General features: G+C 40.0%; 1 protein-coding gene across 6 annotated transcripts in view; it reads left to right on the forward strand.

Annotated features, from left to right (window-relative positions):
* Positions 1-13,910, forward strand: part of LOC131689136 (uncharacterized) — a 537,510-nt gene that overhangs the window by 260,280 nt on the left and 263,320 nt on the right. For 5 of the 6 annotated variants that reach the window (XM_058973998.1, XM_058973999.1, XM_058974000.1 and 2 more), the window contains one exon: positions 12,604-12,891. The exons of the other annotated variant lie outside the window; for it this stretch is intronic. In XM_058973998.1, coding sequence (XP_058829981.1) covers positions 12,604-12,836 — 233 coding nt within the window. In that variant the 3' untranslated portion in view covers positions 12,837-12,891. Of the gene's footprint in view, positions 1-12,603; positions 12,892-13,910 lie in introns of those variants that run through there. 6 annotated transcript variants of the gene reach the window in all.

The raw sequence follows: 13,910 nt of genomic DNA on the forward strand, positions 1-13,910 counted from the left end.
TTGGCCCCGCGCACGAAGGAGGATTTCATCAAACAAATCATGTCGCAATATGGAGAAGTAGAATCTATTACGAATGACACCTGGAGAAATTTTTTCTCCGGCATTCCCAATGGCGTTCGTATTGTGAGAATGCGAGTGACTAAACCAATACCTTCTTACATGACTATCGAATGCAAATCACTGAAGGATGGCGTGACCTATAAGCAAACAACGCTAATTACATATCCCGGGCAGACCCCAACATGCCAATTCTGTAACTATACAGCCTACTACGGAAAAACATGCGCCGAAGCAACTAGTCAAAACTCATCTACTACAGCCAACTCTAACACGCAGCCACCGATACCTTCAGATAAACCTAAAACAACGATCCAATTACCCAATAATGCAGGTACAACGACCACGACAACCGCTCCCAAACCAGCAACTAGCATCGCCAATAAAGAAGCAAATACCGATGAAGACGGATATACAACAGCGACCCATAAGAACGAGAAACAAATAAGAACCTCTGATCGTGAACAGGAAGAAAGCAGTACCGATGACGACATGGACGGGAACGATAACGTGAGAGAAGGCAGACTGAATGACCACCAAGCGGCCTCACCGCCAAGGAAAAAGATCTCAACACGCAGCAGCAAACTGCGTCAACAAGATCTGGCAGACCGACATTCTTAGAATTTTTTTTATTTTTACTTATTGTAAAAAAAATTAAAAGACCCACGGATCAGTTGTGCTAACGCATTGAGCCGTTTCAAATAAAATTTTAGATTGAAAAAAAAAAGAAATATTATAAATATGAACAAGCTCAATAATTTCAGCATCTCTTTATTCCGACATATGGACGGGTATACATCGCACTTACTTCACCTCTGTCGAAGAGTAACGTAGATGTAAGGCCAACTTTCTTTGATGATTTCTGTTGTTCTGTAGTTGAGTGCCCAGAAAATATAGAACAGCTGCTCTTGGGTCGATTTCAATTTATTTATTATTTTTTCTCTCTTTTTCTTCGTGATCTCTGCTCATCTCTCTCATTTTATTCCATAACGAACACAAATAAAACGAAAACATGAAATCGAAACATTAATCCCAATTTATTGACTGTAGACTCAACTAGTTACAACATTTTAGTCGCTCTCCGTGATAGGCTACTGATGTTTGTTCACTGTATCGTCATGTCGTTTTTAGACTTGCATGGACATTAATTGGAAACCATCGAAAGAGACAGAAATGCTGCTGCTTACAACATTAAGTTTATTATGATTGATTGACTAATATGTGGTTTAGCATCTATTGACATCCGTTGAAAAGTAAGGATAAAATCACAACAGATAGTCCTACCGCTACTATGTACGTTTCTGTATGTGAACAACATTAGTAATATACGACGGTATACAATTCTTGGGTTGATGAACACCTCAGAAAAACCGCTGTTTTACCACTTTTTGGCTTGTTTATTTTTTGGCATTTTTCTTGCTTATTGTTCGATTGTTTAAAATATCACTACTTTGCGGACTAATAATGTTTAAATACGGACCGCATTCTCCGCATAAAATGAAATTGAGTGTCAACAGAAATACTATTGCATTAAAATGACGCGAAAACAAAAACTGTCTTCTCGACTATATTGTCATCAACTAACGGAAATGTTTTTGTCTAGCACGCTTGAGTGAGATGCCTGATGTTTCTACTAAGCGTACAGTGCACTAACCTATTACAGAAATTCAATCTGCTTATGCTTTAACTAACTTTATTCTGGCTAATATATAACATAATATCTGAGTTTTGTTAGACACAACCACTAGCGATAAAGTTCTCATTTTGGGACAGTTTTTGAGCTCACTTTTCTATAAAACTTCTGCAATTTTATTATATATTTCGTTTATTTTATTCGGTTCAATGCATTAGCTAAATGAAGCCTTGTGTCTTCAATATATTTCCATGATGTGAACAATGAAAGTGATAAAACGTAAATGGTTGTCCTACAGATCTCGTGCGAACAACTAGCGATTGCATGTGGAGAACTATTTACTAGGCTGAGAAATATTTTTCCTAACCAACAGTGTCGCGGTGGTGTTCATTTCTATCTCGTACACTTCCTTATCATCATAGTGGTTACTGCCATGTCCATGTTCGCGAATTTCTGACGGGTCACGAGTGTCGACTTCCTCAATGATGGTGCCGACCGTTGATTTTGAGATACTAGACGCAGTTTTTGTCGTCAATATTATCCGAACAGCATCCAAAATTTGGCAAATGTTTGTTTTTCAGGAAATGGTTTTGGAGACTATCGCATTCAGTTTTTACGTGCAGGGTCAGGTTGGAGGAAATATGTCTGTTCACCTAGATTTTCACCACAAAAACACCATTTAATATACTTCCTAGATGTGTCCTTTATAATGAATACCATTTTTTCCAAATGTGACAGGAATCTTTTAATAGCCACGGTGCAAGTAAGTGGTATCAGATCTTGTAGCCGAGCATTGATTTTCTCATCGTCCATATATATGAGGATCAACCACATGTTACAAGTTGTTATGCAAAATGACTGGTTTCGCCTGGGCTAATTTGTTAAATGGCATCAGCACTGAACGCCTGACATGGTTAAACTCGTTAAAGGCGATGTTCGTAAGCATAACCTCCATAATCACCTTCAGCAAATATTTCACATCATTAATGTTGCTCCAGACAAATACGGAGGCTATTGACTTCAGGTCTTTTCGCATAAGATCGATCGTATGCGAAAAGACCTGAAGTAAATAGCCTCCGTATTTGGCTGGAGCACTACTTCTTGCTTCTGCGACTCAATCATTCGACAGATCCCCACAGCAAGAATTAAAGTAGCAGTTTCGTTTGTCTTCCGACGAGTCACACAATATGAAGGGAACTGTTTTATCACACTCAGCATACTGAGTAGATATCCTGACCGCTGTCTTCGGTGGTTCGAAATAGCAATCTTCCTCACAATTCTCGCATTAATTTGTTGAAACCAAACAAGATTCAATTTTTTTAAGAGTCACCGAAAAACATGTTGTTTCTTAAATTTATTTTTGAAAATTTTCGGGGGGGGCTTTAGCCCCCTAGCCCCCCCTCTGGCTACGTGCCTGATTGAACTGACGATTTATTAGGGAATCCAACCCGCTTTCATCACATAATAATTCGAAGACTTAGTTTGAATATTTGTACCATTACCAACCGTCGGTATATTCAGCCTTATTCTGCATTACGACGAAATTTTTCGGACGAACGTAGTGCGATCGACTCTGACTCTTCCGTTTACTCTTGCTGCCGTTATTAAGAATACAAATTACATTCGTACGAAGAATCGATCCATCTTAATGCAGAATAAGACTGATTTACTTCCGATGCTTGGAAACTGGTTAAAATACAGAAAAACCTGATTTGTGAAAGATTCGACCGACGTTCGTTCGAGTTTGATTGTCGCTCATTTCATGTAAATTCCAGCCAAAAATATGCATGAAATCAGTTGACGCTAGGTATTTGTAGGCAATGGTAGGCAATGAAGCATCTATTCAAGAGACTGTAAATTAGTATGCCAATAGTTTTTATGAAAGGAAAATAACCATCGAATTTTATAACTAGACACACTTTGAAATTATTAGCCCCTCTATGAAAAAATTTCAGCTCAATCAGATATAATTATAAAAATGATGCATTTTTTTTTAAATCCGATGCATGTTTGATATACATTTCTAGAGTGATCTTCCCCTAGTATCAGACACTGATTCCCCGTTTGAATCATACACATTGAACGCTGATCCCTTTGGATGATAGACAATTCACTAAATACTCTAAATATTTCGAAAGACCTGCGTCCAGATAAGCTAAGAATTGTGTTATCCTGACTAAAGAAAGCAGATTACGTTACTAGTGACAAGCTTTTATGAAGGACTACCGTGTCTACATGCCCGCTCACAACGTTGAGATCGATGGTGCATTCAACGTTGGCTATTTCAGTGACTCTTTGCTCTAACGAACAAAAATTTTGAATGGCAATCGCACTCGACGGGACAAAATGGTGTATCCTTTCAAACTCATGTCAAGTAACCTTTGACAGGAAATTCCACATAACCACGCCACGTGTACAAACAGCGTCCAAGAAATTTGCAGAAATATTAAAAAGAACTACTACCACTCACCACGAAAAATCATTATGCTCTTTTGGCTGAGGAGTGTGATTCTGATGATCCCCATGTGGAGACATGTTCCCAAAAATTATAGGGAGATGAGATTTCTTACAAAAGCTTCTCTTTAGAGACTACCTAATATGCCAGCTCGAGCAAGCGAAGTAAATAGTTCTTGAAATTAGAAATATGAGATAAGTCAAGGAGTTTTTGGTGCTTCCAGGAACATCAAAAATCTCATGTGACATTTCAACCCGAGACTCAACTTAGTGCAGAGCTCGTTGATGATCGACAATTTTGGGGTATTGCGAAACTCTTCACGGCATCGAGTAGGCTTCAATTCTCACGGAACGTCGTAGGGTTGTCTTCTCGATTTCTATTGATCTAGCATACTCCACGATCTTTGCTACAACTTTAAGGAGAGGCACTGCTTCATTGCCCAGGACCACAAATCCATCCCATTGTATTTCTATTAAACTATGCTCAGTTCAAATAAATGTCAGCTCGATTGGCATCAACCGGCGGATACGTGTTTATTTGTTTATTTATTTGCTTATTTGCGAAGCAGGGAAAAGCCCGCTGGAGTGAAGGTCATTTTCACCTGTTTTCTAGTAGGCACAAAACCTTAACATCTTTTCATTGTCAACAGGCAATATGCTAACCCTAATGACAAAAAAGCTAATTACTATACAATACATAGAATATAAATAATATACAATGATAGAACATACAAGTAAGTTCACTACCTAATAACTATGTATAACACTGACTCGAAAAGAGAAATTTACTTAAGTACTACTTACAACATAATTCAAAAAATATTTGAAACGAAAGCAACTAGACAGTGAATATGAATTCAAAAAACTTCTTTTTTATGGTGGCTCGGGACAAATTAAAGTCAAAGGCATCAGAGAGTTGGTTAAACATACGGCTCATACTGGCTATGGGTTCGTTATGACCATAATTAGTTCTAGCAATAGGAAGGCTGGAAAAAGTATGGGATCGCAAAACACGACGATGAATGTTGAAGTTCAGCTGTTGAAGTAATATGGAGCAGTCGATATTACCTTGAATATTAACCGGAGACAAATAAAGCCTTTGCGACATTGCGACGACAACTGAGCAAGTCTAGACCGATCAAGTTACATCTGTCTTCGTATGCGGGTAAATTTACCGTGTCATTCCCGGGAAGATGGCGCAAGGCGAATCGTAACAACTTGCGTTGAACGGTCTCGACTCGGCTGATGCTGTTTTGATAGAATGGTGCCCAGACCACTGATGCATATTCTAATATCGAGCGTACTAGAGAGCAATAGAGAGACTTTAAACAGTGCACATTTGTACGAAAGATAAAGCCAAGTGTTCTGGAAGCTTTTGATGAGACGTATGAAACAAGGTATGAGTATGAGTCAAGAATTACACCTAGATCCTTAACAGAAGAGTCTCTCCGAAGATTATTACCATAAAGTTCATAATTGAAAATAATTGATGAATGCTTACGAGCAAAGGATATTATGGAGCACTTAGATGCATTCCAGATCATCTGATTGCAGCTGCACCATTTGGCGAAGTTTTCTAGATCGCATTGAATAAGTCTTGCATCATCGAGACATTTTACGGTGGTGAATAGCTCGTCGGCATACGAAAGCTTGACACATTTTAGTAAAGGGTGAATATCGTTCATGTATAACAGAAAGATTATGAGTCCCAGGCGGCTACCCTGTTAAACTCCGGAGGTAGCAGCAAATGGTAGGGAAACAGTATCTCCAATTTTAACGCTCATTTGACGACCAAATAGGTAACCAACTATAAAAAGGTCCATTAAAACCCAGCTGTTCAAATTTGGCAACAGAATACGGTGGTTGATCTTGACGAAAGCTGCAGTAAGGTCTGTATAAATCGCGTCGACTTGATGTCTTTGTTGGAGTGCATGAGTTATGTAGGATGTGTATGAAACTAAGTTTGTACTGGTAGATCGTTTCGAAATGAATCCATGTTACTCTTCAGCTATTATGTTATGGCAGTTGTGACTGACAAACTCTAGGACGATTGACTCGAATAGTTTGGATGTAGCGCACAAGGCTGCAATTCCGCGATAATTGCGCACGTCGCGTTTACATCCTTTTTTAAAAACCGGGAAAACAAATAATCGCTTCCAACAGTCAGAAAAAATCCCTGATCGCAGAGAGTCCTTGAAGAGGTACGATAAAGGTGTAGCGAGACTAGCAGTTTTAGAACAATCGCCGGGATCCCATCAGGACCGACGTCGCATGATTTTTTTTAGCTTTCTACATGCAGTTGTAACTGTATCAGAAGTGATGCGAAGCTGTTGACCAATGGGGAGCCCACATGGAACTCCAAGAACAGCACTAGAGATTTGTGAAGAGTTCAGTTTATCACAGTTAAAAACACTGCTGAATTGCTTACGAAATAAATCGTAAATATCTTTGGTGGATTAAGCCTCATTTGCATCACGTATCATGACCGACGGTAAACCTGACTCCTTCCTTTGATTATTTATATAATCCCGAAAGGCCTTTGGATTGGACTTTAGGTGATTTTGAGTACGTTGTTCATTAGACCTCTCCACATTTTGAAAAAGTTTTGAAATATACATCGGTCAGCTCAAATTTTTTTTCTAGGCGTGAATTTAAGAACTTTCGCCAAAAATGGCAAATTTGGACATGATTTAGAGGTGTCTCCAATCAAAAATCGTGTTTTTGCTATGATTCCATAGGAAGATCACTTACACTCTGATTCAATAGGCCCTACATGTCCACATATTGTCAAAGGTTGTTCCTAAGACATATCTTAACATGTTTTAACAGATGAACATAGCTATAATCGTAATAGAAAATTTGTTAACTGGATTTTTATATATAAAAGAACACCAAAACCAAGAAAAAATATTACTAATTTTCGTTGGTTTTGATATATTTTTCTATATGAAAATCCAGTTAACAAATTTTCTATTGCGATTGGAGCTATATTCACCTGTTAAAACATGTTAAGATATGTCTAAGGAACAACCTTTGATGATATGTGGGCATGTAGAGCGTACTAATTCAGAGTGTAAGTGATCTTCCTATGGAAACATAGCAAAAACACGATTTTTGATTGGAGACACCTCTAAATCATGTCCAAATTAAGCCATTTTTGGCGAAAGTTCTTAAATTCACACCTAGAACAAAAATTTGAGCTGACCGATGCATATTTCAAAACTTTTTCAAAATGTGGAGAGGTCTATTGTTCATGGATACGAGAGAGACGTTTGTTTAAACGACGTTTACATCTGTCGTTAGAAATAATTTTTTTTTTATTTTGATTATAGAGGTTTTAACCTTAAGGTCATTCGCCTCTTCGGATTAGAAAATTCTCTTATGAAAAATTTCTAACCCTATGTGCGGGGGTCGGGACTCGAACCCAGGTGCGCTGCGTACAAGGCAATCGATTCACCAACTACGCTACGCCCACCCCTATTAGAAATAATGTAACGAATTTTCAATGGATGCGTGTGAAATTTCGAGGATTTTTTTCAAAGCAGACCTATGGGAAAATTTCAAACGTTGCAATGTTCTATTTGTCCAGGGAGTTTTTTTTCTAACTTTTCGGGTACGTACTGGTCTATAGCGAGGCAGCGTTACCGGACGAGGGAGAGCTCGACGTGGCCCCTCTAGAGGACTGCTGGAGAACAGTAAAAGCAGCCATCAACAACGTAGCTGAGGACATTGTCGGGTTCGAGGAACGGAGACAACGGAACGATTGGTTCTACGAGGAGTGCAGAGCGGTTTTGGAGGAGAAGAAAGCAGCGCGAGCGGTCAAGCTGCAGCATGGAACCCGACAGAATGTGGAACGATACGAACAGAAGCGGAGGCAGCAGACACGCCTCTTCCGGGAGAAAAAAATTTAAAGGGTTGTGTACAGGACACGACCACGGCGACATTAAAAATGTCTTTTTTCAAGAGCGTGCAAATGAATTTTATCTATCACACATATCGACGTTCTTGTTCACTCGCCTGTTTTCATATGTTACAATTTGCTATATACCCTCCCCATCAAAATATAGTTTATTGAAGGTCTTTTAACGGTAATCTATTAATTAATCAAGTATCTCACTAGGTGATTGGCATTATTTGGCTGATCCATCTAGTAAAAATAGGCTGGTCTGTCCAGAAAATATATTCAAAAGAAAAGTTCCATATTGAGAGCTGTGATGAGGAAGCCCACGGCCGCCAACGGAAATATACAGATTCTCCATGAAATATGAAATTTCATTTTCCATTTAAATTTTCAATAATGTACTAATGAACTTAAGTAAACAATCTTAAGTTTAAGTATTTCTTGATCGATTAGTGGTGGAAAAAATGAAATTATTTGATAAATTACATTGTTATGCAACGTTCGCACTACCAGTTAAAACGGGTTTTTATGCTCTCTTGGCGACATTTTTCTTGTTGCTAATTATTAAAACGTGTTATAACTCTGTAGTGTAAACATTGTATTATTAAACCAATTCTGCAGCGTTTTATGTTATATAGGTGTTTTATGTGGTAATAGGACTGACATAATTATATCTTCAGTACAGCGGTTCGTTTCATAATTTAAAACAGATTTATTTTAAAATTTAAATTAGTATACCCAACCGTTCTATTTGTTGTATACTTTAAAACGCAATTAGAACTGTGTTTTGAATACATAGGGTAGGACAGATATTCTGACTGAATAAACTGGGAAAACCATTTTAAGTCAAGTAACGCTTAAGACATGGCTTGAATTTGAATCGAAAAAGAACACCCGCTTCAACTGCTGCTGGGACGGTAAGTTCTGTTTTAAAATTTTCCGTTGTGTGCAGTACGAAACAAAAGTGTTTGAAATTAGAAAACAAAAAGTTCTGCTGGGAATGTGATTGTTTCCGATGCAATTACACTCAGATTTTTCACGCAGGGGTTACAGGCCGTGTAAATGAACACCGCGTAAATTTAAAAAAAACGCGTTAATGAAAACCGCGTAAATTTCAAAATCCACGTAAAAAACCTGAGTGTACTCTCCTATATAAAATACTACGCTGCTGAACAGTGCAATAACTACAGAAGCACGTTGTCAGATGCCTTACTGATAAAAAACATATAACCGAAATATGAAACATGAAAACCAATAGGCTCTTTACCCTACGCAGCTACAAAGCGCCGTATACATGGATTAACAAGTTACAACGCACACGCATGCATAAAAATAAATATATTTTTTTCAAACGCAACACTCTTATGCAGCACACACCGTATTGAATTAAATCCAAACCACCCCGCCCACCCACTTTGCAAATCATTCTGTGACACCGTGCTGGTACCCGAAAAATCCGCACACGGTCACTGCTGCCGAAAATGCATAGCGTCTACCGCTTATTGTAGTGCCCAGACACTGCAGCCATGATCATACCCGTTCGACATAAGAACAAAAACTGATTCAAACGGGTACGCGTCACCCCTATTTATAAACTAACCGTATATGGTTTAGTCACTTAGATGCGAGTGTGTGCAAATGCCAATGTTACCGAAAATCGATAGCGCTTATTGCATCGCCCGGAGACGATGTTGCTCGTATGGGATAAGAGCAACAACTGATTTAAACGGACATGCGTTGCTTCTATTTCTCGCGTACTTTTTGAAATGGACCTATGTGCAAAAGAGAGCCTCTCTTTGTTTGCTTCCTCTTTCGATTATCATGGCTTCACCATTAATTTTTCCAATAATGTTCCAGTACATATTGGTAGAGTATGATTTCGACTAGTATATTATGCAAAGAGTTAAGCAGCAAACGCAAATGCTACCATTTTATTAGCGGAAGAGAAAGTAAACAAAGAGAAGCTCTCATTTGCACATAGGACCTTTTCAATAAGTTTGCTTGATTTATGACTTTTCGTATTTCATTGAGCAACTAAGCTGTCCTCTCTTGACGGCTGTGTCTGAGAAATCTGCCTCACGAATGGTAATTTTCCCGTTTTTCGTCAACTTTTTAATTTTACCAATTTCCAAAAGTCTACTTTTATTGGGGAGATATTGAATTATTATCAATATTTAAGTTAGGTGTTTCTGAATCGGTTGGTGTATGAATGATTAAAATCCATCTAGTAATATCGGAGTTATAAGCGTGCAAACCTTACATAGTTTCGTTACATGGGAGATAGTTTAGATTTTAAAATGACACCTAGCCCCAGATAGTGGAGTAAGACATTTTTAATGTCAAAACACCGCCTGGACGAAGCGGAGTGCGAGGAAATGGAGCTGCTGTACCGTTCTCAAGATACACGGAAGTTCTACCAGAAGCTCAACGCATCCCGAAAAGGCTTCGTGCCGCAAGCCGAAATATGTAGGGATAAGAACGGGAGCCTGCTGACGGACAACCGTGAGGTGATCGAAAGGTGGAAGCAGCACTTCGACAAGCACCTGAACGGCGAGGAGAATGTAGGTACAGATGACCAAGGCAACGGAGGATTTGACTACGTCAATGCAGTTGAGGACGGGAATGAACCAACTCCCACGCTGAGGAAAGTTAAGGATGCCATCCAACAGCTCAAGAACAATAAAGCAGCTGGCAAAGATGGTATCGCAGCAGAACTCATCAAGTTGGGCCCGGAAAAGTTGGCTACTTGTCTGCACCGGTTAGTAGTCAGGATCTGGGAAACCGAACAGCCACCGGAGAAGTGGAGAGAAGGGGTGATTTGCCCCATTCACAAGAAAGGCGACCATTTGGAATGTAAGAACTTCCGAGTGATCACCATTTTGAATGCCGCCTACAAAGTGCTATCCCAGATCATCTTCCGTCGTCTATCACCTAAAGTAAATGAGTTCGTGGAAAGTTATCAAGCCGGTTTCATCGATGGCCGGTCGGCAACGGACCAGATCTTCACCGTACGGCAAATCCTCCCGAAATGCCGTGAATACCAGGTCCCAACGCGTGACCTGTTCATCGACTTTAAGGCGGCATACGACAGTATCAACCGCGTAGAGCTATGGAAAATCATGGACGAAAACCCGTTCCCGTAAGGATTTCGGGTGAACTTTCCAGTCCATTCGAATCTCGACGGGGACTTAGACAAGGTGATGGACTCTCGTGTCTACTATTCAACATCGCTCTGGAAGGTGTGATGCGACGAGCCGGGCTCAACAGCCGGGGCACGATCTTCACGAAATTCGGCCAATTTGTATGCTTCGCAGACGCCATGGACATTATCGCCCGAACATTTGGAACGGTGACAGACCTGTACACCCGCCTGAAACGCGAAGCAGCGAAGGTCGGACTGGTGGTAAATGCGTCCAAAACAAAGTATATGCCCCACACCAAATGCACCATGTACAAAAGGCTTATAAGACCGGTGGTTCTCAACGGGCACGAGACTTGGACCATGGTCGAGGAGGACCTGCAAGCGCTAGGAGTTTTCGAAAGGTGTGCAGGAGAACGGTATGTGGCGGCGAGGGATGAACCACGAGAGTTATGGCGAACCCAGTATCCAAAAGGTGGCCAAAGCTGGAAGGAAACGGTGGGCATGGCATGTTGCAGGAATGCCGGACAACAATCCTGCAAAGATGGTGTTCGCTAATGATCCGGTTGGTACAAGAAGGCGAGGAGCGCAGAGAGCACGATGGGCGGACCAGGTGGAACGTGATTTGGCGAGTGTTGGGCGTAATCGACGTTGGAGAGCTGCAGCTGCAAATCGAGTATTGTGGAGGCAAATTGTTGATTCAGTGTTATCATAAAATTGATGTTGAACTAAATAAATGAATGGTCTGTAGCGTATAGTAGAACGTTCGATATAACGGTTGCAGATTCGTTGACTTCTCTCCCATCAACGACATTGCTCCAGATGATGCTACTCAAGAATTGGTTCATAGCGAGGAAATTTGCATTCTTGTAATCATAATAGATAAATTAAGACATATCTCGAAAGACGATGGGCGAGCAATCGCGAACCGAAAACTGTAAAGGTTGATGGTGGCGGCATTTCTTTACAAGCGGGGATGGTACTTTAGAAATCGAGCAGTCATTAATTAAGTCTAAACTAACAAAGCATAGGTCAAGTACACGGCTGTTACTGTTAAGGATGTTATAAATTTGTCCTAGACCTGCGGTGCTGTAAATATCCAATAGTTCTGATGCTAGGTGATTGACTGTTTTGTCTAATGCTTTTCAATATTTTGAAAGATTCCAAATTATTCTATTTCAATTTGGTCACGGTCTTTAAATATCAAACACAAGTTTATCGCCAATCTTCTTCTATCTGTGTAGCAGAACTACGACTTATTTGTATTTATTCCAGTCTTAAAACACTCTGAAATACCAATAATCCCCACATCTACTTTCATCGCGCTTCCTTAACTTCCACCCTGTCCACGAGAGGCGTTTGCATTTAGTTGTTGTTTAGTCTATAATAATTTCTTTCTCCTCTCTTATTTATTCACAGGTAAGCTCGATTTACAACCATATCTGCATCATTTTTCACCTTTCGAGACACGACAGCAACAGCAGCAGCAGCAACAGCATCGTCGTCGTCAGCTGCGGCGAGTTGCGAACGTCATCCCGGAAGATTCGTACCTACCCTTCATCGGACCGTGCACGCGGTTGGCCCTCTATCGCGCCTCTTCGAACCATTTCGAAGTCGCACAGTTCAACTTTGCGTGTTCTCTCACTCGCTAACCACCAATCCTAGCCCTAAATTGAGTTGAGCCGTCGCTCTAACTAGTGTCTGCAGGGCACAAAGGTAAACATTCCAATTTCCGCGAGTTTTGTTTATTGTCGATCGTAGCTGCTGGGTCTCGGTCGATGGTTGGGGTGTGGGGTACGCAGAACCAGCGCACGCGAATGCGTAATTGTAGGCCGTGAAAATATTCATTATGGATTGGAGAAATGGAAGCGAAATTTTAGGAGGAACTGAAGGAGGATGCTGACCGAACAAACGAAACGAACAAATGGACGAACAACCGAACGAACAGAAATCATGACCTCCAACGCCCCCAACAGTAGTGGTGAACAGGGACTTGTGGTAGCCAGAGAAGGCGAATAAGAATGGGAGGAAGGCAGCAAGGCAAGTTTAACGGGAGTAAATTTATACCTACCAAGGTGTTAATCAGAGTTGGTATGATTAGCGAAATTATTTTTCCGCTAATATTTATTGTTCTCGGCTACGAAGGATTTTTTTTTGCTTCAGTCACGATGCTTTCGTCTAATTTGATTAGAAAAGAGAACATTTACCTACTTGTGTGATGAGACCTTTCTGGTATATCGATATAAGGGTATAGTTTTGAAAATGTCAATTGGTGTTCTCTTGAATTGCGTTTAATAACAAGAATAATTTTCACTGAAAATGAATTGCATCATTCTCTAGTATATGACTATGATGTAACAAGCCAAAGCGTTACGCTTTACTTTGTGTTCCATGTTTGACTTGGCTTCAATTTTTGGCGCTATGGTGTTTTATGAAGTAGAATACTTCCAACAGCTCAGTATAGGATCTCATATGAAAGTTTAGGAAAAAATGAATGAATTTTCGGAACGAAATAACATAATTTTTACACTTTTATCCCGAAAGGTTCACAATTATTGAAGTGAGTTTCGATTTTTAAGTAACGAAAAAACTGATTTTCAAATAATTATCCGAAAGCGTGAATTTTCATTATCTACCCTGAAAAGATGCTTTCCTTCGCGAACCCCCAGCAACTATTTAACTGCCCTCTAGGGATCCGCGACACAAGACACTTATTTATTTCGTTT

Source organism: Topomyia yanbarensis, chromosome 3 (genome assembly GCF_030247195.1).
Source record: "Topomyia yanbarensis strain Yona2022 chromosome 3, ASM3024719v1, whole genome shotgun sequence".
NCBI lineage: Eukaryota > Metazoa > Arthropoda > Insecta > Diptera > Culicidae > Topomyia > Topomyia yanbarensis.